The following is a 26,464-nucleotide window of genomic DNA, read 5'->3' on the forward strand; positions in this document are numbered from 1 at the left end:
CCACATAATCTAAAATTAGATTTTGGCTCTCAGCTCAGCTTTCAGCTTTTGGCTTATCAGCTATCAGTGAACCACTCATCACGCTGAATTTTGCATAGAAATTAACTCTTTGCTGTCTGTCTTTTACTAGTAGCCTCGTGACTGGTGGGTCCTATACGCCCTTGTGAAGCGCATAACACATTGCACATGACGCATAAATGCACAGTCCGTCAGCCAGCCTTTGTCACAACATTACTTATCACAATTACATTACAGGCTACATGTAAAATCATAATTCCTTTGACTATAGTACGTAGCTAGAAATATCTATCTACCTTGTCCTGTGCAAGATAAGTGGAATAAAAAAGTCTAAGTTAAATAAATAAAAGTTTAAGTTAAATGTCATCTGGAAGGTTGACAGCTACAGCTAAATCCTCCTTCATTTCCTCACCAAGAGCCTATACAAAATGCAATCATAAACATAGGCACTAACACAACACTGAATGCGTTTAACTAACAATTCGTACCTCCGACGCTTTAGTCTTGGCTGCCGGCGAATCCACTGGTGGGTCTGTTTCCAAGAAGAGAGGGTTCTGCACAATTCCAATTGCATCATCTTCAGGGTTATAGTTTATCGAAGTCGAGTTACTCATTCTGTAGTGAAAAAATCAATGACATTATATCTATCTGTATAAGCAATTATTGTGAACGTACAAGTCAAACTTTCTGGAGCGTGTGAAACGATAAAAGATTACAGCTGCTACGATGATCACAATCAGTAGAAATAAGCCCAATAGGACCACAACAATGGCAATGGCCCAAGGAGGGAAGCTACTATCAGTAGTAGCTGGGGTCACAGGAGACAAACCCTGGGAATGAGAGAAAGAAAAGTTGAGGTACTTTAAGAAACACACACTTGTATACTCAAAAGCAAATTTATTACTTAAGCTGGAGGGTATATTAATTGCTGAAATAACTTGAAGGCTAAGAATTTAACGACATACAGGTTACCTTATTGTTACTATTATAAACGGGTACTAATTATTAATCTCATTTTTAATTTTTTTCATGTACATTAATTGTATAATGTAATGTACTTTTGAGAGTATGCTAAGCAAGCTAGCCCTTTTTTCATCTGTATCTGACTCCAAACTTTCCATTCAACCTTAAAACTCATACTTGTACATCTTTTGAGATATATTGTGGTAATAAATTTTGCTACAAATCCGCCAAAATTAGTACCCTAAAAACAGAGAAAAATCTGAAAATTACTACCCATCTATAATAGTAACATTAAGGTATGTAAAATGAATAACTTACAGCAATTACTGCTCCAAGATTGACTTGAGGATTTTTATTCAGCCAGCTATCTAGGCACTTTGCTTGGTTGGTGCTACTCCTACCAGGCCCATGGCCAACAAGACTTGAGCTACAAAACACCAAACAAGTATGGATGCAAAGTAGGCCTCATAAATATATCGAACAATAATTTATTATCTGTATACCTGAAGTAGACAACAGTGGGGTTGTCCCGGGAGCATTCCAGAGCACTGCTTGCAAAACAGCTCACACTAAAGGATCCACAGTCGGTGGAGAGAAGGGCCTCTTGCATAGAGCGTTCAATATTTGTAACAGTTTCGCCGGTGTCCTTGTCTATATAATCGTTGCAGGTGCTAGCGCCATTTAGGTCTACAATGAAGTCAAAGATAGTGACATCAACTAGGTCGATGGTGTGTGGGTCACTAGACGCCTCCTCAGCACATGTGGCGGCTCTGGCCACTATTTGGTAGACTGTGCAAATCTCTAGTCCATCGATATCAACGGTTGATTGGCCAGCAGACACAGGAACAACTCTTGCAGGGTTTTTCTGCAGCAGTAAAACATAATTATATCAGTATTATTTTTTGTTTCAGCTAGACACCCCCCCCCTCCACCATGTAACATGTGACTACTACATTATTATTGACAAACAATTAAGTGATAGCTACGTACATGTACGTTCCGGCAATCAGTAAGTGCAGGAAAGTGATTAGGCAATTGCTATACACACCCATGCAACTAGATCTACAGGAAACAGTGTCTGTCCACACTTACATCGGTAATGGTGTCTTCTCCGGTGTAGACGAATATGTCAGCCACATTATTGGATCCTGACCAGGTCACAGTGGCCCTTGATGGATCATCAACGCGTTTCTCAGAAGAAGTGATGATTGGAATTCCAATTCCAACTCCTATATGTAATTACACACATAGGAAAATCGCTGAAATCTGCCACTAAGGCTCATAATTATGTACTATAGTATTATCGCTATTAATTTCCCGGCTACTGTGTTTTGTCTTACCTGGAGTGGTGGATTGGGTAATGTTGTAGACAAACACAGGAGCTGCACACACTATAGCATCTACTTGCACAATGTATGACACTTGAGGCTCTGAAGCAAGAGAAAAATATAACAATTAGCTAATGAATCTACAGATACAACAATTTAAGGGATTATAGGCAGCTGATGTACCAAGGAAATACATTTTTGTAACTAAAACTTGCTGTTACGTACCAAGACTGTTGACAGTGACAGGACCAGCATTATAGGCTACAGTTTGAGGGGCAGGTGCAACTGGTCCGGTTTGATCATTTTTGCAGTTTGGTGTCACAGTAACAGTGTAAGTATCCGAGGGCAGGTGGGTGAGAGATGAGGGCTCTACCCAGCTTACTCGCAGAGTTGTGTCGCTCACAACATTGACAGTTACAGTGGCAAGATCTGCAAACAAAGCCAAATTATTGTAGTGGTGAGATTCAAGCTCCTAGTGTGTGTATAGCTTAATGTGCTATGTTAAAAACCACCATTGCAAAATCATATACATAATTTTGCCTGGAATATTAACATCAATTGTTCAACTATATTTAGCTCCATAATAACTTTTGCTACTTACTTGTGAGATCAGGTCGGGTACTGAACCCTGGGCTGAGCGTCTGAACTTCTCCAAAAACGTTGCTACTACCAATACTGGCAGCCACTGTGAAGTCGTAGTCTCGACAACATTCCAGATTGTTGTTGAAAACAATAGAATTTGTTCCATCATTTGTTGTTGTCTGAGTGATTTGCTCCCTTGTCGAATGCTGTGTGACAACAACCTGGTACATTGTGATTGTCCCTGTGGAAGAGGATTAAAGTAATATAATACATTCCCAGCCCCAGAACACACACCACATACCAGTTTGGTCCATTTGCAATGGTGGGCTCCAAGTAATGGTGATTGTTCGGCAGCTGGCATCATCAAGTTGGTAGTTAAGGTTCATGGGTGGTCCGGGAGCTGTGTGACAAAATGAAGTATGGCTTCAACAACAGTTTGCTATAAATTGATATCGAACGTACTTCTGCAGATGGGAGCAGTTTCAGTCCATTCTCCCGCCCCCACACTGGATGAGGTGCAAGTCCTCACAGAATCTCCACCAGACAAGCCATAACCAGGGTTACAGCTGTAGGTGGCTGTGGTTTGATAGTCGAATGGGGGAGTGTTGTCCGGGGAGTAGGAAATGATGCCATTGGTCGGAGGAGTGAGGCTTGTACAGGTGGAAGCTGCATGTTGTATGGCATGTAGCTAGTTTTGCTATCACGTGACTGTTCCTAACTCTACCAGTATAATTTGTACATACGTATCAATAAAAGCATAAAACTGACACATAACCGTATAGCGGGTATAAGATTGGTGAAAAATGATTTGGTGAATCATGCAAGGTGAGGTCGCCAAGAAACGATGTTTTATTGCTTGACATTCACCAATAATGCCATGTAGCATGATCATCAAGTAATAAAAGTTCATTTGACTCATTCACCAAATTTACCCGCTATACGGTATATCTGTAGCTCTAGCTCTCACGCACTAGCAGTGGCTGCACTGTGTATGTGTACTTACGTGTACAGACAGGATCAGATCCAGAGAAGGACCCAGTGACGGAAGAGCCATCTCCAATGCATACTCTCGCTGCATCAACACTCAGGAAGAATCCATCATTGCAAGTGTAGGTGGCAGTAGTTGCGTAGTTGAATGGACTAGTTGTGTCAGGACTGTAACTCACGAATCCATTTGCAATAGTCACAGCAAGACACGTAATAACTGTGAATTCCAGAAGTCATTGATAATAAGGAGTGCATATTCTACTTACGGCCACAGGATAGAGGTGCTCCACTCCATACTCCATCACTGCCACATATTCTCATGACATCATCACTGTTGCGTCCGTACCCAGTGTTGCACGAGTATATTGCCATGGTATTCGGGATAAAGGGTGCAGACGAGGCGGTAGAGTAGGCAATGACTCCATTGACAGCAGGGGGTAGGGCAGGGCATGTCACAACTGTATTAGGGAATTAATAGTGAAGTTACTGGTGAAGACACTTTATTATGTAGTGTAGCCTCAATTACGTATTTCCTCACTGTTTTAGATGGATACAACGATGTAAGTAAATGTGGTAGCTTACGTGAGCAAACAGGATCAACTCCAGTGAAACTGCCAGTGACTGTAGAGCTATCACCACTGCACGTCCTTGTGGTGATTCCGCTTAGGAAGTAACCATTATTGCAGGAGTAGGTGGCAATAGTTCCGAAGGTTAATGGGTCAGAATTGTATGTTACCATTCCATTGGCAATACCCAATGCAGAGCAAGTAATAACTGCGTGGACAAGACACAATTATATTTCGAATGATTATCAGAGATTCAATCAGCTTACCGTCACAAGAAGTAGGTGTTCCACTCCACACTCTGTTTCCTCCGCATGTTCTCATCACATCGCCACCATTTGGCCCAAAGCCAGTGCTACAGGAGTAGGTTGCTGTGGTCCCGGGGAGATAGATAGTAGCGGAGTAGGCGATGACTCCACTGTCGACATTGAGCTCAGGACATGTGGTAACTGCACAGGAATTTAAGGACCTTTCGACATTATTGTTATGGAACTGAGTGGTCAACTGATTTTCAATTGCCATGATATACAAAACACAAATCACACAAATCATCGAAGATTACCTCTTTATGATACGCACATACCTTCACAAATTGGGGACATTCCGCTCCATTCTCCACGACTGTCGCTGGAGCCAACACAAGTCCTCACATTATCACCACCAATCAGTGTGTAGCCAGAGGCACAGCTGTACGTTGCCATGGTTTGGTAATCAAACGGAGTGGTCATGTCCATGTTATAGCTGATCATTCCATTGGTCGGTGGCACAAGTGTCGGACACAATATTGCTAAAACCACCAGGATGAAAAAAGTAATTCAAATTTCAGTGGGCACATCGCCACAATAATTATGAAAGTTAAAACTCACAATCAATACAGTATAATACGATGTCTTCTCAAAATAGAAGTATGTATAGCTCACCAGAACAAACTGGTATCATGTCACTCCATACTCCATCAGAACTGGATCCATCGCCGTCACAAGTCCTCACGTTGTTGCCTTGCAGATAGAACCCATCGTTGCAGGCGTACTCAGCAGCACTGCCAAAGGGGAGGGGGTTGGTTGCCGTGGGTAAATACGTTATCATTCCATTCAATAGGGGATTCAAGACAGCGCAGACGATGGCTGTACAGGGATGTAAATGAACATTTTGCGGGTAAAATGCTCAGCACAACGAATGCTAGCAATAGAAAGGAGATATAAGAATAAGCTACTGAATACATAGAGCATCAAGTAGGTGCTCATTGAAGAATGTAGATATCAATCATTAGGACATTGATTCATTTCATTGGTATGATCAGGATACTAGTGAATCAATTACCAGCATGGCGGAACAACCACTGTTAGTACTAGTGTATACACATAGTTAACCCCATGCGAAAAACATACATCTTAACCCCATGCGAAAAACATACATCTTAAGCTACCACATGCAACTCACATTCACAAGTGGGTATGGAGGTACCCCAGGATCCAGCTGTGTCTGAGCCATCTCCACCGCAGAACAGCACACCCTCTCCTCCGCTCACTCCATAGCTTGTGTCGCACACGTACGTTGCCACAGTACCATATTCGTAGGGTGCAGATGTGTCCATGGAGTAAGTGATCTGTCCGTTACTAATCGTTGGCAGAGCAGGACAAGTCACAGCTGGAGAAGAAAGAAGGCCATGCATTGACTTGAGACATAAGAATGGATAGTACCAAGAATGGTATTTGAATGGGTTTATCAACTGGATATACGTACTTCGTATGAGGTGATTGCACAACTGTAAGGGCTTTTACAAAAGATGTAGGATTAGGGTTAGGGTTATATCACTCATAATAGACTGAACTCGTCAACAATTTCAAAACTTACTTTGGCATGTAGGGTCAGCTCCATCACTCCATTCCCCTCCACCGAGCGCTGACTCAACGCACGTTCTCGTTGTTTGTCCAAAGATACCGTAACCAAGGATACAACTGTATGTTGCCATGGTCTGATAAGCATATGGGAAAGTATTGTCCGGAGAGTAAGTGATCACTCCGTTTGGAGGAGGGAACAAACTTGGACACATGATGGCTGCAGTGAGAGACAAAAGGCACACAATTATTGTAAAGTGTCATACTGACACCTTTAGCTTCAAAATTTTAAGGCTTATATACTTTGTGAGATTTTCATTCCAGTTCTCTTATGTTGTAACTGCTTAGGGCTAGCCACATACCCACCAGGTTATACTCAACATACCTGTACACTGTGGAACATTTCCATTCCAGCCTCCATTCACATTAGAGCCGTCTCCAACACACGTCCTCACTCCTTCTCCCTCAAGGAAAAATCCATCATTACAGGAGTAGGTGGCATTGGTTCCAAAGTCGTACGGACTGCTAATATCCGGAGCGTAGGTGATCATTCCATTAGGAATTAAAGCCAGAGAGACACAGGTGATGGCTGTGTGATCAAATACCAGGGTGATACAGCATTAACAATAAACCAAGGGGTTGACGTTTAAAAAATTACTAGACACACATGGTCAAAATTATGACTTCTTGCATTCTAGGAATTGGTTTAATTAAAGGGGACTGATACACTCTCACTCATGGTTATAACTTACCAACACAAGTTGGAACGATTCCCACCCACATTCCATTTGGACTGGAGCCATCTCCTCCACAAGTCAGTATCTCGTTTGTGCTCAGTCCAAAGTTATTGTTGCAGGAATATGTAGCAGTGGTCCCAAACTGATAAGGCTCGGATGTAGCAGGCGAGAAGACAATCGCTCCGTTGTCAGGTAGAGAGAGAGAAGAGCATGTGATAGCTACAAGGAAATACAGATATGTTCGTAATAGTGTGGGAGTCTCGAAGACACTGCACGCAGAAAAAACCACGCTATGTGCATATGTATGTTTTGTGTAGGGTACACCTACCCTGACAAGTTGGAGCAGTTCCAGTGTAAGTGTTAGTAGTACTGCTACATGTCCTAACAGTGTCTCCACCGAGAAGGCCGTAGCCTTCATTGCAGAAGTAGGTAACAGTCAGAGTTGATGTATCTCCGGTCACACGAATGTTTCCATTGGTAGGAGGAAGCACATTTGGGCAGCCAGAAGCTGAAGGAGCAAAAAGTTTCATACAACTAAAATACTATCTGTATAATCCTGTTGAAGAAGTTAAAAACCCATTGTAGACTTGTGAGGTGATAGTAATCACCATAGCTTGGGTAGATCAACTGTGCACGGCTTCAATAAGACGTGGTCTACTAACACATTATGTGCGTATGGAGAATTTGCCACGTATATAGTATAAAGGGTAGACCAGCTTATGGGGTAATACAACACAGGTTTGACTGTATATATACAGTACAGTTGGCTAGGGGTTCCTTAATAACAACAAATATGGCCATGGGGAGTGCATTGGTTCATTCCAGGGGGTTTATACAGTATCATAATTAAGCTACCTGTGCACACAGAGTCTCCTCCACTCCAAACGCCACCTGCTGTACACGTCCTGTTTAAAACTCCTCCGAGAGTGAATCCAGAGTTGCAGGAGTAAGTGGCGGTAGTTCCAATATCAAAAGGTTCGGTCATGCCCGGACTATACATTATAAGTCCATTGGTGACGGAATCAAGCGATGAGCAGGTATTTGCTGTGTGTGTGTGTGTGTGTGTGTGTGTGTGTGTGTGTGTGTGCGTGTGTGTGTGTGTGTGTATGTGTGTGTATGTGTGTGTGTGTGTGTGTGTGTGTGTGTGTGTGTGTGTGTGTGCGCGTGTGTGTGTGTGTGTGTATGTGTGTGTATGTGTGTGTGTGTGTGTGTGTGTGTGTGTGTGTGTGTGTGTGTGTGTGTGTGTGTGTGGAAGTCATTACAATAGTCAATCGGTTTACTATTATGAAGATATTGGACTAAGGGCGGAAATATATTCTCACCCTGACAAGTTGAAGCTGTTCCACTCCATACTCCAACAGTATTTGTGCCATCTCCGCTACAATTTCTTACTGTATTTCCGCCGCTCAGGGCACCATCAATGTTGCAGCTGTAAGTAGCCACAGTGCCAAAGCCATAGGGGAAATCCATGTTGAACGCTACAAATCCATTGACTGGGGCAGGTAGCTCAGCACATGTGATTGCTGTAGTTGAGAAATACGTTTAGAGTTAGGTCATGGGATGCACTTGTTAATGTTATCCAGAATCCCAATAATAACAAGTGTAATGCTCACATTGACAAGTTGGAACTACTCCATCCCACACTCCATTAGTATTGGAGCCATCTCCTTCGCAAGTGCTCATAACATCTCCACCATTCAGTCCATAGCCAGTGTCACAAGAATAGCTGGCCACAGTGCCAACAAAGTAAGTGGAAGTAAAGGTGGAATAGGATACCTGGCCGTTAGCAGGAGCATTGAGAGTTGAACAAGTGATTGCTACAGGAAACATAATGTATACAAATTTTGTCACACACTACCATAGATGGAGTATATCAATAGTTTTACAGAATTTTGAACCATAAGCAGAACGCACAATAATATATAACTTCAACATGCTCTTAAAGAACACACTCTACACAGTATCGAGTTTATTAGGCAGACTTTTCTCTCACACCTGCACAGGAAGGAGCTACTCCAGTCCACTCATCACTACCAATGCAGGCCCTCAACTTGTCTCCGCCCAACAGTCCGAAACCAGAGTTGCACTCGTAGGTGGCGGTGGTGAGATACTCGTAAGGTGGATTAGAAGAGTAAGTGATGAGAGCATTCAAAGGTGGGGTGAGGCTCAAGCATTGAACAGCTGTAAATAAAAGGCAATTGTGATTAATTTGAGTGCATGCCTCCCATTATTATTATTATAGTAAATAACTTCCACAAATAGTACATAATTAATTTATTGCATTGACTGATTAAGAGATAACAAGCTCGTGCAGTGTGTACCTATGCAAGCAGGAGGTGAACTATCCCAAAAACCAGTTGTATTTGACCCTTGCCCGAGGCAGGTTTGAACAGGGCTTCCTGAACGGAGGTACCCGGTACCACACGAGTACAGGGCAATAGTTCCAAAGGCATATGGGCTGGTTGTGTCAGGAATGTATGATATGTCTCCATTGGCAACAGAGGCCAGTGGGTCACAGAGATAAGCTGTAATAAAGATTAATTGTGTGTTAAGACACAGTGCAGGAATTGATGCAGCTACTACATGCATGTAGCCATCCATCTAACAATCAATAAATACCAAATTACCTGCACAATTTGGGGGTGTTCCACTCCACACTCCGCCAGGACTGGAGCCATCTCCTCCACAAGTGCTTCTAGCATCATCTCCAAGAAGAGCGTATCCAGTGTCACAAACATAGGCGGCCACAGTACCGAAATTATGAGGAGAGGATGAGTCAGTTGTGAAGATAATTTGTCCATTTGAGATAGCAGAAAGTGCAGGGCAGGTGACAGCTGTTCGTACGCACGAGAAAGCATTTATAAAACATGCGTCAAGGTTTTAAATTAACAAAGTAATACGTTTAGCTAAAGCATGGCAATTATAAGACAAAGCTAAGTAAGTGAAGTGCACTGCCGTGGTAGTTAGCTCTCACCTTCACAAGTTGGAGGGATCCCGTCCCAATCTCCCGAGCTACCGGCAGAAACACCAGAGCAGGTTCTCACAGGGTTTCCACTGGACAATCCAAAGCCAGCATTGCAACTGTAGGCGGCCATTTCCATGAAACCAAATGAAGGTGAGAACTCCTCAGTATAAGAGATGTACCCATTGGCAGGGGGAAACAGAGCGGGACACATTATAGCTGTAGAAAGAAATTTAGCATTACTAGTGGCCAATCAGGGAACATCCCCATTAATTGCATTGTAAAAATTCACGTGCAGTAACTCTAAGTATGCCCCTCTCTGAGATCACAAAGTGTAAATATAATTACCGTATATCTTCTAATTTATCGGACAGCAAAAAATAATTATTTTGGAAATTGTCCGGGTATAATTGGAACAGATTTTTATAGAGCATGTGAAGTGTCTGGAATAATTAGAACAAGCAAGCAGCTGCATGCGAGCTAGCTAAGTTTAATAGAACAGGGTACGACTGAATAGTTGCACTAGCTATCTAAAACTAGCTACTCAAAGCTATCTAACTGCAGCACTCTAAGTCTTACTTGCCGTCTATGAATGGTAACTCAACTTTTCAAGGTATTGTCCGGATATTTAGAACAAATGTAATATTAAAGTACTGGAGTGTCCGTTGTATTAGACAAAGAAAATTTCCCAAAAGAGTGTCCGGGGTAATTAGAAGTGTCCGATAAATTAGAAGATATACAGTAAGCACAAACCTGCACAGACTGGGGACATGCCACTCCAAGTGCCAATAGGGCTGGAGTCGTCTCCCTGGCAGGTTCTCCTTTGGTCTCCCTCTAAGTATAGTCCCTCATTACAAAAGTAGGTGGCAGTAGTTCCGTAGTCAAACGGAGCAACGATGTCAGGACTGTAAGCAATGCTGCCATTGTTGATGGAGCCCAGCTCAGTACAAGAGACAGCTGTAAGAATAGACAAACAGTTACATGTATGTATGCACAAGTATAGCATAGTGTAAATAGGGACAAAACTGTGAGGGATACGATGACTATAATTATATTGACCTTGACACGTTGGAGGTGTTCCACTCCACCCTCCAGTGCTGTTACAAGTGGTTACATTGTCCCCATTGGAGAGTGCGTAGCCAGAGTTACAGCTGTATGTTGCCATGGTGAGGTAGTTAAATGGAGGAGTGATGTCAGGGGAGTAAGTAATGAAGCCATTGGCTGGTGGAATCAAGCTTGAGCAGACAGCAGCTATTAAGGTGAAAAATGGGATATCAGGCGTTATTTCATAGAATAATTATGCTAAGATTTGTGTATTTCAACATCAAATCACATCTTGTACGTACGGTCGTCAGGGGAACAGACAGCACTAGCATCTTCAAAATGATTGCAATTATGTGTTGTAATGGCAGGACAGTCAGTGAGTCTAGCCTCAGTTCCAATACACTGTACATCATCAAGCAGAATGTCTCCTGTTCCTTGTCCGAAGAAAGCTTGTTGAATACCTCTGGCACCTACACAATAACAAGATGTCAGTGACAATACTCACCTCTATTCATCCTCCCCAAAAAAGATACATGAGTAACTTAAAGTAAAATTATAGTTGGTTACTTACCAACAGGCGTGTATCCCAGCTGCCCACACACAACAGAAGCATCGGCATCTCCCCAGAAGTCATCACAGACCGTGCCCCACAGGCCACTTGAACAGAGCTCCACTCGACCTTCGTACTCATTGGAACCGCCCACCAGTCGCACAGATCCATCAGTGCAAGTGCCTATAGATGATTGACATTGGAGCACATTGACTGACATTGGAGCACATTGACTGACTGACTACAGACATTAGATTTCCTGCGTGCAAGTGGCACTTGAGCAAACTAAACTTTGTAAGGAATGATGGTATGTAAACATCAAGTAATTAATATTCACACACATGACGGTGTTTTAAACTCACCACCACACTGCACACCAGCATCTTCAAAATGGACACAGTTGTGTTGCCCCACGCCATTGTGAGAGCACTCAATCAGTCTGTTCTCACTGCCAGTACAGCCAACATTGTCCAGCAGAATGGGACCAGTACCTTGGCCGAAGAATGAAAACGAAAACGCAGTACCTATATTTAGAATACGAATAAAGGGGGATGCCCTATAAAGGTTATAAGCGGTCGAACCTTGTCGTCCATAGCCCAATTGATAACAGACTACCGATGCATCGGTGTCATCCCAGAAATCGTCACAAACTGTTCCCCACACTTCATTGCTACAAATCTCCACTCGACCTTCTCTGCTGACATTTGCACCATTCACTAGCCGCAAATCACCATCATTGCATAGACCTGTCATTATTGGATTTAATCACTAAACTTAATTTTTAATAAGCTACTGCGAGTCTTACGTGGACAGCTAACTCCGACATCCTCAAAATGCACGCAGTTGTGAACACCGATTCCATTGTTGGGACAGTCAAACAGGGAGACCTCAGTTCCAAGACAGCCTACGTTGTCCAATAGAATCTGTCCAGTTCCTTGCCCATAGGCAGAACAGCACTGAGCAGTGGCACCTGTGAGATAATGTTAAAATAATTATAGCTACATTGTACATTATTTTTCTTACCATCTCCGTTAAATCCCAGCTGCATACAGACTACTCTAGCGTCTTCCGCTCCAAATGCATCATCACAAACAGTACCCCAAGTGTTACTGTTGCACACTTCCACGCGTCCCTGCCTCTCATCGGCTCCACCCACCAGTCGAATGTCTCCTTGGCTGCACACAGCTACAGGGAAAAAAGTAAAAAACTGTATAAAAAACGGTTCATTGTCACATACATTATTCTTTTCAAGTGCTTTCTTCTCATTTTAAAATAAGAGAGTATCGAGAAAACTTACGAGGAGGTGTTGTAGCTCCCCCGCATCTCACACCAGCGTCTTCTGTGTGACCACAGTTGTGCAGGCCAATACCATCGTTGGTGCAATTAATCAGGTACAGTTCATTGCCCACACACTGAACATTGTCCAGCCAAATTGGATCTAGTCCTTGTCCAAAGAAAGCTTGTGATAGAGCAGTACCCTCTGTAGAACAGAACATCCATTTGATACTTACAGTTTTACACACTGTTTTGGATGTGTCAATGGAATTTAGAAGCCCAAAGGTTTTAGCGAGGGCACTAAGTGAGTTGTAAGTATATTAAGTCTCATAGTATACCTCCTCTGAGCATGTATATGTAGTTCCCATGCAGATCTTATCAACAACTAGTATCTAAGGTACTAATAGCCATGCAGTCTTTCTATAGGAGCCTTCTAGGAGGTTAATTTTCAATACTACAGCTTAACTCAGCCAGTGTCATACATAAACAGACACATCATCACGTGTCCTACGGTGTAATTAATTAGTGAGGCATATGATATTATATAGAGGTCTGACCGTATGTACCTGTATATCCGAGCTGTCTACACACAACCATTGCATCATTACTGTCCCAGAGGTCGTCACAGACTGTGCCCCACTGGTTGTCATTACAGATCTCCACACGACCTTCAAACTCATCAGTACCACCGACCAGTCTCACATCACCTTGTGGGCACACACCTGTACAGTGGAAGAATGAATACTGAAAATCCACAGTGGTAGAGGTGGAGGTCTATTATGAAATTCTCCACAATTTTAATTTTCAGCTCTCACTGAAAATGAAGGCACTCACTTGCACATGTGACACTAGCGTCTTCAGCGTGAACACAGTTATGAACGTTGATGCCGCTGTTAGGACAGTCAATCAGTCTGGACTCTGTACCCATACACTGCAGGTCATCAAGAACAATATTTCCAGTCCCTTGACCAAAGAAAGCTAGCCTCGGAGCCCTGGTGGCTATTGGAAGAGCGGAAAACCCAGTCATACTAATTATAAGACAAACAGAAGAATAATTTTATGTGCTTACCAATTCCGTAACTTAGCTGTCTGCAGACTATGTTTCCATCAGTGATGTCCCAGCTGTCATCACAGACAGTTCCCCAGGCATTGTCGACACAAACCTCCACACGACCTTCAAACTCTGTGGCACCACCCACCAGACGGACATCGCCTTGGACACATACTAAAAAGAGATTCACAAATTAGGCACGCAAACAATCGGGGGAAAGTTTCACACTTACAAATACACACGGCTCCAGCATCTTCAGTGTGGGCACAATTGTGTGAATTGATACCATTGTGGGGGCAGTCAAAGATGGACGACTCTGTCCCGACACACTGGAGGTCATCCAGTACAATGTCTCCCAGTCCTTGACCATACTGAGCACAGCACGGTGCACTGCCTGTTGCATGGGAGCATGATAAAAGAAGGCACCTCTACGTAGAAAGTTTTTGGTTTTTAAATTAATCATTACATTAATAAGCTTTGGCAGATTGTTTTTTCTGGGGTGTCCACTCAAACTAAATTGTTTGGCTTATAATAATTGTTAATTATTTATGTAAAGTACAGCAACATACATACTATTCACAGTATGTGTATAGAGACTCACTTGCACTAGCATATCCGAGTTGTCTGCACACTACAGCCGCATCTTCTACGCCCCAGGAGTCATCACAGACAGTACCCCACTCTCCATTGTTGCACACCTCCACACGACCCTCTAGATCACTAGTCCCTCCCACCAGTCTCACGTCTCCTTGAGTGCATTGTATTGGGGCTGCAGGAAGAAGAAAAAATCTGTCAACAAAACTATTAGGCTTTTACTAGGACAACTCTTAATTGTGCAGTGGGACATAACTAACACTGGTGATGTATATTTCCCCAAGGAAGAAACACTAAATTCATTCGAGAGTTTAACAGAGGAAAGAATGAATCTGACTCTATAACCCATTTGAGTGTATTTAGCAGGGAACTATGAGCTATAGTACCGGTACTATAGATTGCTCTGGGCTACAAACTACAACATTATACATTAATTGTATTGTCATTTACAAGAAGATGCACATAAAAATTATTGTAGCTAGATGCTTCGTCTAGTAACATAATAACAGAACTAGAATGGAAGAGAGAAGCTCTAGAGTATTTTTCGGCTTTGTTCGAGAGTAGATTCTAGTAGGAGCAACTCATTTCTTGGGCAGTGTGCTGTACTTTTTTGCTGCAAGGCTGCATGGGGGAGGAGCTGGATGTATGGAAGTGCTGGGATTCTAGCTTTGGCTTTTTCCTTTGGCTTTGTTCAAGAGTAGTATAGGAGCCGCTCGTTTGCTGGGCTTGTTTGCTGCAAATTTTAGCTTAGGTGTCTTCCTTTCGCTATGTGAGAGTAGTACAAGCCGCTCGTTTCTTGGGAAGTGTTGTTTGCTGCGAAACTGGGGGAGGAGCTGGATGTTTCCGTTTTGTGGGTGGAGCTAGGTCCAGGACTATAATTTTGTCCATTTAAGGTGGAGGAACAGGGTTGACTTGAATCGAATAGAGACCACAGATTTAGTAGAGTCTGAGACACAGAGATTCCAACTTCAGATATTACAGTTTTCAAAAGAAATGATGCAGTTGCTAGGTTGGCTGTTTATATAGGTTGACTGTTGCTAAGCTAGTGCATTTCTAGTAGCCAATAGGTTTTGGGATCTAAATCAGTTAGAACATGTGCATTCGGTATCTATGGTTATAGTGTCCCTCATCCCTCGGGCTTAACACATAGATACCTCATGCCCATATTCTAACTATAACGTATTGTAAACCATCCGCCAATCTAGCTAGTTCAATGTAAAATATTTCAGTAAACAGGGTTTAGCTTAGTACGGATATGAAAATGATAATAATTATGTGTGCTACTCACTTGTACAGACGGCTCCAGCATCCTCAGAGTGAGCACAGTTGTGGATATTCACTCCATTGTGGGGACAATCAAAGAGGGAAGTCTCATTGCCAGTGCACTGGAGATTGTCGAGGGTAATATTTCCAACTCCTTGTCCAAAGAAAGCTTGTCCTGAAGCACTGGTCGCTGTATAATGTATACCACAGCCATAAATCCATCTAACCCAACTAGCTACAATTTACTCCAGGCCTGTAAGCACACACTATATACTTACCTATTCCATATCCAAGTTGATTGCACACAACATTGGCATCCACAATACCCCAGAAGTCATCACAGACAGTACCCCAGCCTCCATTAGCATACACTTCCACTCTACCCTCGTACATAGTTGTGCCTCCAACCAGTCGAACATTATCTGTGTGTGGAGAAATAGAAATCGTGCACAATCCTATCGATTGAAACCAAACTAGTGTACCATTATAATTATTATACTACATTATAATCTGGTAATGAAGACACTCTCTCAAGTTAGTAAGCTACATGCTACTCGTAGCAATTTCATTTGTAAGTCTTAGATGAAAACTTAGATAAAGGATTAACGTACGTGCACAGAGGAGTCCTGCGTCCTCAGAGTGAGCACAGTTGTGAATGTTCAATCCGTTATGGGGACAGTCAATGAGACGTGTTTCACTTCCAGTACAAAGCAGGTTGTCTAGTAAGATGGAGCCAGTTCCTTGTCCATAGGTAGCACAACACTGAGAAGAAGTGGCTGAAGGATATCAATTATTATAATTATCGTTGTAATTGCTTTAATGTTTCACATACCTGCTGGGAAGTCGAGCTGTCTACAGGCAACAGTGGCATCAGTGAGATCCCAGGAGTCATCACAGACAGTGCCCCATACTCCACCATTACACACCTCCACACGACCACTGTTATACTCTCCATCTTGGAGTCTCAATGCACCATCAGTGCAAACATCTAAAGGAGCATTTTATAATGTAGCATATATAGCCAAACCATTAAATTTGTTAGCGAAGAAACTCTTTCTCACAAACATTGCACGTCTATAGATTTTGGCTTAGATGTGTACATACTTCTGCCTAAGTATCCATTACTGGCAATTCTCCTCAGTAATGTTATGTGTACCTTCACAGATCACTCCAGCATCCTCAGCATGTACACAGTTGTTGATGTTCACTCCACTATGAGCACAGTTAAAGAGTGAAACCTCGGTGCCAACACATTGGAGATCATCAAGAACAATAGGTCCAGTTCCTTGTCCAAAGAATGCATTCGAGAGAGCTTGAGTGGCCATTCCGTAGCCGAGTTGTCGACAGGCAACGTTTCCATCATTGATGTCCCACAAGTCATCACAGACAGTGCCCCAGGCATTGTTGAAGCACAGTTCCACACGACCTTGCATAGGGTCTGTCCCACCAACCAAACGAATAGATCCACTAGAGCAGACTGCAAGAAAAGCAAAACTCTCTCATAACATGTTTGTGTTCTAACTTATTCTTATTGTAGCTACATATGACAGTCATGTACATAATTATTACATTAACGGTAATTAAAGAGACATCCAAACACACTATACCTTGACAAGTCACTCCAGCATCCTCAGAGTGAGCACAGTTGTGAATGCCCACTCCATTACTGGGACAGTCGAGAATACTCATCTCAGTACCAATACAGCCCACATTGTCGAGCAAGATGCTTCCAGTTCCCTGGCCAAAGTTAGCGCAGCACTGAGCAGCAGTGGCCATTCCGAAACCAAGTTGTGCACACACTACATTCCCATCAGTGGTGTCCCAGAGGTCATCACAAACTGTGCCCCAGGCATTCTGATCGCACACCTCTACTCGACCCTCATAGTCAGTGCTACCACCCACCAGACGTACATCGCCATTTGTACAAACTGTATATACATAATCACAATTAAGCTTATCTGGTACACAAAAGTCAAGTAAGAACGTACCTGAGCAAACAACCCCAGCGTCCTCGCTGTGGGCACAGTTATGGATGGCCAGCCCATTATGAGTACAGTCAAGAAGGCGTGACTCACTTCCGCTGCATTGTACATTGTCTAACAAGATGTCACCAGTTCCCTGTCCATAGGCAGCACAACACGGAGCAGAAGAGGCTGTTCCAAAACCAAGTTGTGTACACACTACATTTCCATCAGTGGTATCCCAGAGGTCATCACAGACAGTGCCCCATGCTCCATTATTGCACACCTCCACACGACCCTCAAAGATGGTACCTCCACCCACTAGTCTTACGTCTCCATCAGTGCAATCTGGTGCTGGACCTATATACAAAGTTGAATGAATTACAATTGGCAGAATACAATATTTCTGACCTGAGCAAACCACTCCAGCATCCTCAGAGTGAGCACAGTTATGGATACCGATTCCATTGTTAGGACAGTCAAACAAGTTGGTCTCAGTGCCAGTACAGGCAACGTTGTCAAGAACGATACTCCCAGTTCCTTGTCCGAATGCAGCCCTTTGTGGAGCACTGGTAGCTGTTGGAAGAAAGTCAGTATAAATAATATAAAGATTGAGAAATGACAAACCTGTGCCATATCCAAGCTGTGCACACACCACGCTTCCATCTGTTGTGTCCCATAGATCATCACAGACTGTGCCCCAGGCATTGTTGTTGCACACCTCGACACGACCCTCATACATTGTAGTGCCGCCAACAAGACGAATATCTCCATTGATGCACTCACCAACCAATGCTGTAAATTTAGGTTCAGTTGTTAAATTTGTGTATGTACAACTAACGTACCCTCGCACAGAATTCCAATGTCCTCACTATGAGCACAGTTGTGAGTGCCGATACCAGCATTTCCACATTCAAACAGGGATGTCTCGGTTCCAGTACAAACTAGGTCATCCAAAATAATATCTCCAGTTCCTTGTCCATAGGCAGCACAACAGCTGAAAGTAGCACCTATAAAACAGCCATGTGATTTTATACTGGATTCACATAATTGCATGCATGCATGAGCCCTGGCTTCCAAGAAAAAATCTTAACTCACTAACCAGTGTTAGAAAAGCCGAGCTGCCTGCAAGCGATATTTGCATCAGGTGCACCAAAGCTATCGTCACAGACAGTGCCCCAACTTCCACTGTTGCACACCTCCACACGACCCTCCATGTCCGAGGGGCCGTTTGCCAATCGAATAGACCCTTGAGTGCACCCAACTGTAATAAAATAACAAACATGACCAATACTACAAAATATTTATTCATGCATACCTTGACAGGTGATTCCAACATCTTCACTGTGGGCACAGTTGTGTGAGGTAGTGTGAGTACAGCTAAACAGGGAGGTCTCAGTTCCGGCACAAGCTAGGTCATCCAACACTATGGTACCAGTTCCTTGTCCATAGGCAGCACAGCACTGTGCAGTGGCACCTGCAAAACATGTGAATGAGATAATCAGTTGGTTACGAGTGGAAGCAGCTATGCATATACCTTCCCCACTGTATCCCAGTTGCCTGCAAGCCACTTGAGCATCGATATCTGCAAAGCTGTCATCACAGACAGTCCCCCACATCCCACCACTGCACACTTCCACACGACCCATTGACATGTCTGCTCCCCCCACCAATTGAATATCTCCATCTGTGCACTCAGGTGGGACATCTAAAGAGTGGTAAAATGTGTTTAGCATGCGAAAAACATTTTGACACCTTCAGGGCTTACCTCCACAAATGGCAGAAGCATCTTCAGAGTGAGCACAGTTATGGTTACCAATTCCATTGCTAGGACAGTCAAACAGAGAGGCCTCAGTACCGACACATCCAAGGTTATCGAGGACGATACTTCCAGTTCCTTGACCAAATGCAGCAAACGATGGAGCACTGGTGGCTGTAATAAGATCATAATTAAAAAGATGCACACAATTTCTCCTACGAGTTATAATTATACCTGGCCCATATCCGAGTTGAGCACACGCAACACTAGCATCGTTAAGGTCCCATAAGTCATCACAGACAGTGCCCCATGTTCCATTGTTGCATACCTCCACTCGGCCCTCCATTGCATTAGCACCATTCACCAGTCGCGCGAGGCCGTGATCACAGGTTGCGGCTAAAAAACGAGTGAATAGTGTAGTCACTATTCACAAACATCGAAAAAAAATACAACTCACAAGCACAAATAACTCCAACATCTTCGCTATGGGCACAGTTGTGGCTATTAAGACCACCATGGGAACAGCTAAACAAGGAGGTCTCAGTTCCAGTACAAGCTAGGTCGTCCAGCACAATGCTACCAGTTCCTTGTCCATAGGCAGCACAGCATTGTGCAGTGGCACCTGTATATACATGGAATTGTTAACATCACCTTCACATGTATATAACATACCTGTACTACTATACCCCAGCTGTCTGCAAGCAACTTGAGCATCTGAGTTTCCAAAACTGTCATCACAGACAGTTCCCCAAGCTCCATTGTTGCATACCTCCACACGTCCCTGGAGTGAGTTTGATCCTCCAACAAGTCGAATTTCTCCATCAGAGCATGTCGTTGAAGTTCCTTTTAGAAACAAAAACATGTGTTGAGTCTAAGCTATAATTATAAATGTAGAGAACCCACCTGTACAAACCACTCCGGCATCCTCAGAGTGAGCACAGTTGTGCACGTTGATTCCAATGTTAGGACAGTCAAACAAGTTTGTCTCAGTGCCAGTACAGCCAACGTCGTCAAGAACGATGGCTCCTGTTCCTTGTCCAAAGTTTGCACAGCATGGAGCATCGGACGCTGTTGAGCATAAAGTGGTGATATCAATCTGTCGATTTCTGTACAGTAGTTAGCTATTGAGTATACCTACCAGTTCCAAATCCAAGCTGTGCACACACTACATTTCCATCAGTGGTGCCCCAGAAATCATCGCAGACTGTGCCCCATGCTCCTCCGTTGCACACCTCCACACGACCCTCCAGCTGGGTACTTCCCCCCACCAGTCTCACATCTTGCTCAACACACGTTAACGCTATAAAATTAATAATAAAAGTTAAATGATGGTGATAGTTTCGGTTCTTACAGCTGCAGGTAATTCCAACATCTTCACCATGAGCACAATTGTGGGTGCCGATACCAGCATTTCCACAATCAAATAGGGAGGCCTCAGTTCCAGCACAAGCTACATCATCAAGCAAAATGTTCCCAGTTCCTTGTCCATAGGTAGCACAGCACTCAGCAGTGGCACCTATAGGTGTGTTAATTATACTGTATATACGCAATCATGTGAAAATACACCACTACCTTCTGTATTGAATCCCAGTTGCCTGCAAGCTACTTGAGCATCATTTGTTCCAAAGCTATCATCACAGACAGTACCCCATGCTCCATTGTTGCACACCTCCACACGTCCCTGAAAATCACTAGATCCTCCAATGAGACGAATCTCTCCCTGAGTGCACGGAGCCAGAGTAACAACAGCTCCTGTGCAAGCAGTTATATAATTATGATTAATAGGTCAAAACTAAAAGTACATCTATTGTATATTGCCATTTTCTATGTAGAGAGAACTGCTGTCAAGTCTTAAGCTTACCACAAACAACACCAGCATCCTCTGAGTGAGCGCAGTTGTGAATGTTGAGTCCATTATGAGAACAGTCAAGAAGACTTGTCTCGGTACCAGTGCAGGCAACATTATCAAGGGTAATGGGTCCAGTTCCTTGTCCATAGGCTGCACAGCAAGGAGCACTGGAGGCTAGTGTAAAAAAAAATGCATTGATACAGAGCAGTTTTGCTCAGATATTTGAGTGGACAAAATTAATGTGTACATTATTATAAGTGTCTGAGAGCTGATGATGCTGCTACTGAACATACCTGGACTGAATCCCAGCTGCGCACACACCACACTTGCATCCACTGTAGACCAGCCATCGTCACAGACTGTACCCCAAGCTCCATTGTTGCACACTTCCACACGACCCTCCATTTCTGAGGCTCCGCCCACCAATCTGACGTCTCCTTGAGTACACACAGCTACAGCTATATATGTAGGCACGCATATAAGCATTAAGTTCATATGCATGCACGTGATTCTATCTTACAAGCGCAAGTTATTCCAACATCTTCTCCGTGACTACAGTCGTGACTGCCAATTGGATTTGCTGGGCAGTTAAACAGGGAGGCCTCTGTTCCCGTGCATCCTACTTGGTCTAGCAAGATGCTCCCAGTCCCTTGTCCATAGGCAGCACAACACTGAGCAGTGGCACCTATATACATCATGGTATACATAGCTCAATTATTCCTTCGTACATCACAATGCACTGACAGCTACATTTAGTACGTTTACATATTTAATTACCTCCACTTAAATATCCCAGCTGCCTACAAGCCACTTGTGCATCAGAATCTCCAAAGGCGTCATCACAGACCGTACCCCAAGCTCCGTTGTTGCACACCTCCACACGACCCTGCATTTCTGAGGCTCCTCCCACCAGTCTAATATCCCCTTGAGTACATGTTTGGCCTGTGGCGTTAACATTGTTCATAAATATTATGATCTTAACATTGAGGCGTACAGCTTGCATATCGGGATAAGTATGCATCTATATTCCCATTGGAAATTTCGTATCAGTTGGCCACAAAGGAGCCCAATTGGGCGCGGTTTAAATGTTAAAGCAAGCATGGGCATTGGTATTGGCTACCTCGCGCATCTGCATGGGGCAGTTTGGGCTGTTATAACACATGTACGCATGCGCATTGGCATTTGCATTGTGTGTAAGGACACAAACTCCTGGACTATTGAACTATGCATGACATCATTAGAGATCATGTGATAAACTAGTGCTCTGACCTAGAAAGTTGTGTTGCTATTGATTTGCTATATTCTATGCTATCACTATTTGCTATTAATATAAAAGACTCAAGGTGTTATTATATTGAACCCTACATTGTGCATAATGTGCTTTAAAACTGTGGCCTGTAACTGTTTTTTCCGCTCCTTATCCATTCTTATATTTATGTTAGTTTAGCATTTCTTTAATTTTTGTTCGTTTCCTCATCTTTCGTAGGTGTTCTAGCTGGAGCGCCCCGATCTTGTGATGCATGGGGCTGGTCCGACTCAGGGTATTACCCTTTGTGCTCACCCAAGCGGGAAGATCTCATCAATTAGGACATGGTAATAGGCGGAGCCATGCATGTGCAGGGGGATCTTTCCTGCCAAAGTGCAACTAATTCCTATAATATAAAAGCACTGCAGGTGCTGACGCCTCAGTGGAGGTGCCAAAGCTACATAACATAAAGCTACTAATAGCTAGCTTTTATACACACATTGATTATGATGATAATTTTACTGCATGCAAAATCCAGAACACTGGGAAACTCAAAGAGTGGGTAATGATCGACCATGATTGTTGTTAAAAACGATTGATGCCAGTCTAAAATTAATGGCTGCAAGTCAGTAGAGCCTTGCAGCTACCAATAGCTAGTGTTCTAGTGCAGAACTAACTACTAAGTAGAGTAGCAACACTCGGTGAACAAGTTTTGCTACGGACTCTTCTGAAAAGGCTGCAATGGCATTCCAAGTAAGCAAAACTAGGCATAACTCAAGAACAAAGCTTTTTTTTGTAAATCCACGAATACCAAGCCATGAAAACATGACTAGAAGCCTATAGAAACTCTTACTTGCACTTCATTGATCCTTGAGCAGCTGAAACAGTCTACACACACACACACACACACACACACACACACACACACACAAACACACTACCATACACCTCACTTGCGCATGCGCACCGAGGCATAATAACTGTGGTTACTGCGGTCCAGGGTCATTGTAAGGGAATTAGCGAATTGGTTGGTACATACTGGACTGCCTTCCAGTTGGTAGGCTTCCTCGGCCAAATAATTTAAAGCTGTGGGTATGGCTCCGGGCAGGTCATGCCGTTTAAGAGCAAGCAGGAAATCTGGTGACACCGAACTGTAACTTTTAATACCTAATCATCTCTGCAGGTATAAGTATGGGTGTGTTAGTATGCTCAAAAAAAAAACAGGAATTTCTCAGCAGCATTTTTGTGTTCTAATTGCCATATGTTAGACCACCTGCACAGTGTAAATTATGAATAATGTAACATGCAGGAGACATTGTGCTGCAGCGTCAATGTATATGAAGTAACACTTGACAGCAATGACCTTTTTGTGTCAGCATCCTAATTTTGTAGTCTCCCCTGTGTACAGAATGATCATTGATTTTTATTATAGACACACACCATGCTAGCTTGCAATTTCCCACTGGTGCATAATAACTGTATATGCTTTTATGTCCTCTCCTATAGCTGTTGATAAAGCTGCTAATTACGGTTACCTAGCTGTATAGATCCTATTAGTCATAACAGCCAATTGCAAGCTAGGCAAATATCAACGTGAGCCCCAGTATAGCTAGCAGCAGTCTTCCTTTTCTGGTAGCATTTCTTTGGACTGCAATGAGCCCCACTCTACTTATACTTGTAGTCAACATCTGGCGCATGTGCAAGTTCAGCAAAGTTTCTTATGATGTTGATTACAAGGGCGTAGGCAATAGGGGGCTTAAGCCCTCCCCCCCTTTCTCCTTACCATATCTGGTTATGTATAATAAGAGTCAGCACGCCTTGCCAATCTCAGAGCCCCCCTAATTTCTACATATGCCCTTGTAGGAGAGGGACTGAGTGAGGGCCCCCAACACATGTGCCTATAATGCTAATCACAGGGGGCCGTCTCTTAGAATTCTCCCTAGCCTCGTTTTAAGGCCGATTTTTCTGAAAGGAGAAAACTCAGCAGACCTCAAAATAGCTCCGGAATAATTATTCTAATTCTGCATGTTTGTGTTCTAATAAACATTGTCACTGTCATACCCACATGCATGCATGCACATGAATATTGTAAAATACGAGACAGAGTCAATGAATGAAGTAATGGTTTGATTTACTTGATAACAATGACCTTTTTGTGTCAACACTCTCCTTTTAGCCTGCTATAGAACAACAACAGCCTATGATTAGCCTACAATACACTCCCTGGAAGCACAAAGGTGTATAACCTTTTTACGTTATAGTTAGAACATGGGCATGAGGTATCTATGTGTTATAGTGTCCCAAAGATCGAGGGCTTTAGCTCGAGGGATGAGGGACACTATAACCATAGATACCGAATGCACATGTTCTAACTGATTTAGATCCCAAAACCTATTGGCTACTAGAAATGCACTAGCTTAGCAACAGTCAACCTATATAAACAGTCAACCTAGCAACTGCATCATTAAAAACTAATATCTGAAGTTGTCATCTCTGTGGCTCTACTAAATCTGTGGTCTCTATTCAAGTCAACCCTGTTCCTTCACCTTAGTTTGATGTATAGTTCTAGCTCCACCCACAAAACGGAAACATCCAGCTCCTCCCCCAGTTTTGCAGCAAACAAGCCCAGCACACTTCCCAAGAAACGAGCGGCTCGTACTATACTCTCACAAAGCAAAGCTTTGTGAGAGTATAGTACTAAGCTATAATTTGCAGCAAACAAGCCCAGCAAATGAGCGGCTCCTATACTACTCTTGAACAAAGCGAAAGGAACTTTAGGAAGAAGCCAAAGCTAGAATCCCAGCACTTCCATACATCCAGCTCTTCCCCCATGCAGCCTTGAAGTAAAAAAGCACAGCACACTGCCCAAAAAACGAGGGTCTCCTACTACTCTTGAACAAAGCCAAAAAAAAAACTAGAGCTTCTCTCTTCCATTCTATAGTTCTGTTATTATATTACTAGACAAAGCATCTAGCTACAATGTTATTACATGTGTATCTTCTTGTAAATCACAATACAATGTACATGCAATGTTGTAGTTTGTAGCCCAGAGCAATCTATAGTACCGGCACTATAGCTCATAGTTCCCTACTAAATATACTCGAATGGGATCTAATTACATTTATAACGCCTACCCAAAACTCACTCATAAGGTCATTATAGCTATTGTACAGACGCTTCCAGTACTCTGACAGCAATCACATGATTCTAATCACCCGCTGTAAAGTCTATAGAATTAAGACTCATATTATTTTCTAGCCCAGATAATTAATTTTTATAAGCAGTATGCCATGATAATTATAAAGTTAATTATACCGTTGTCCCTATAAACTATGTCTATCCTCCAACCTAACTCACCATTAGCCAAACTAGTAGCAAAAATTAAGGCGATCCCAGTAGCTAGCAGCAATCTTCCTTTGTTGGTAGCCATTGCTCTCACTAGCAGATTGCATGCAGTGAGCCCCACCCCCATTTTTTTCGCTTTTATAACGGTTAAAAACCTGCGCATGCGCCATAATTAACGTATAAATAATAGTTAGACACTAGTTGATAAGATCTACATGGGAAGTACATGGGAAAAAAGTGCCTCAGAGGAGGTATACTATGGGACTTAGTATACCTGCAAATTTACTTAGATCCCACTTGTGTGTGTTTAGCAGGGAATTATGAGCCATAATCTCATAGTTTCCCAGGGAATTATAAGCTTGAGGGTATAAAGTACATGTATAATTTTTGAATGTACAGAAAAATGATAATAAAGCTGTAGCTGCATGATAATTAGCTATGGCTGTTCAGTTTTTTCACTACCAGTTTCTATAGCGTTTGCTGGGTTGATGGTAGGGTTCACCAGTATCTTTTTTGTCTCTACGAGGAACACTAAGAGCCAATGATTTT

At 43.0% G+C, this 26,464-nt stretch overlaps 1 protein-coding gene across 1 annotated transcript; it reads right to left on the reverse strand.

Moving 5' to 3' along the window:
* Positions 1–214: 214 nt before the first annotated feature.
* LOC135333881 (uncharacterized) lies at positions 215–26,048 on the reverse strand. Its single transcript, XM_064528897.1, has 69 exons — positions 25,928–26,048; positions 22,102–22,266; positions 21,845–22,009; positions 21,618–21,782; positions 21,337–21,498; positions 21,048–21,227; positions 20,827–20,991; positions 20,614–20,775; positions 20,379–20,543; positions 20,148–20,318; positions 19,933–20,097; positions 19,710–19,871; positions 19,485–19,649; positions 19,254–19,424; positions 19,035–19,193; positions 18,819–18,980; positions 18,562–18,726; positions 18,344–18,511; positions 18,128–18,292; positions 17,744–18,076; positions 17,363–17,683; positions 16,912–17,232; positions 16,588–16,743; positions 16,367–16,531; positions 16,034–16,177; positions 15,781–15,945; positions 14,500–14,667; positions 14,131–14,292; positions 13,917–14,072; positions 13,682–13,846; positions 13,414–13,569; positions 12,870–13,052; positions 12,596–12,757; positions 12,378–12,542; positions 12,154–12,318; positions 11,935–12,096; positions 11,594–11,755; positions 11,325–11,492; positions 11,038–11,229; positions 10,732–10,935; positions 9,991–10,197; positions 9,644–9,850; positions 9,338–9,541; positions 9,012–9,197; positions 8,630–8,833; positions 8,339–8,539; positions 7,872–8,060; positions 7,345–7,524; positions 7,032–7,235; positions 6,665–6,868; positions 6,296–6,499; positions 5,882–6,088; positions 5,362–5,565; positions 5,025–5,228; positions 4,711–4,890; positions 4,461–4,652; positions 4,145–4,336; positions 3,895–4,095; positions 3,354–3,557; positions 3,193–3,291; positions 2,911–3,132; positions 2,535–2,738; positions 2,322–2,411; positions 2,074–2,210; positions 1,485–1,846; positions 1,300–1,408; positions 694–848; positions 507–633; positions 215–437 (listed from the first exon to the last, which is right to left on the reverse strand). The coding sequence occupies exons 1-69, from the start codon at positions 26,040–26,042 to the stop codon at positions 375–377; spliced, it is 12,414 nt and encodes a 4,137-aa protein (XP_064384967.1). The 5' UTR covers positions 26,043–26,048; the 3' UTR covers positions 215–374.
* Between the last annotated feature and the right edge of the window lie 416 nt (positions 26,049–26,464).

The sequence above is a fragment of the Halichondria panicea genome, chromosome 3 (genome assembly GCF_963675165.1).
Source record: "Halichondria panicea chromosome 3, odHalPani1.1, whole genome shotgun sequence".
NCBI classification, from domain to species: Eukaryota; Metazoa; Porifera; class Demospongiae; order Suberitida; family Halichondriidae; genus Halichondria; species Halichondria panicea.

Bases quoted from the DNA above. Each gene is read 5' to 3' on its own strand.
- LOC135333881 (XM_064528897.1), bottom strand. From the start codon at position 26,042: ATGGGGGTGGGGCTCACTGCATGCAATCTGCTAGTGAGAGCAATGGCT. The intron at 4,096-4,144 runs GTAAGTAGAATA...TGGAATTCACAG, and splicing joins AGCACCTCTATCCTGTGGCC to TTATTACGTGTCTTGCTGTG. The intron at 634-693 runs GTACGTTCACAA...TTTTCACTACAG, and splicing joins CGCTCCAGAAAGTTTGACTT to AATGAGTAACTCGACTTCGA.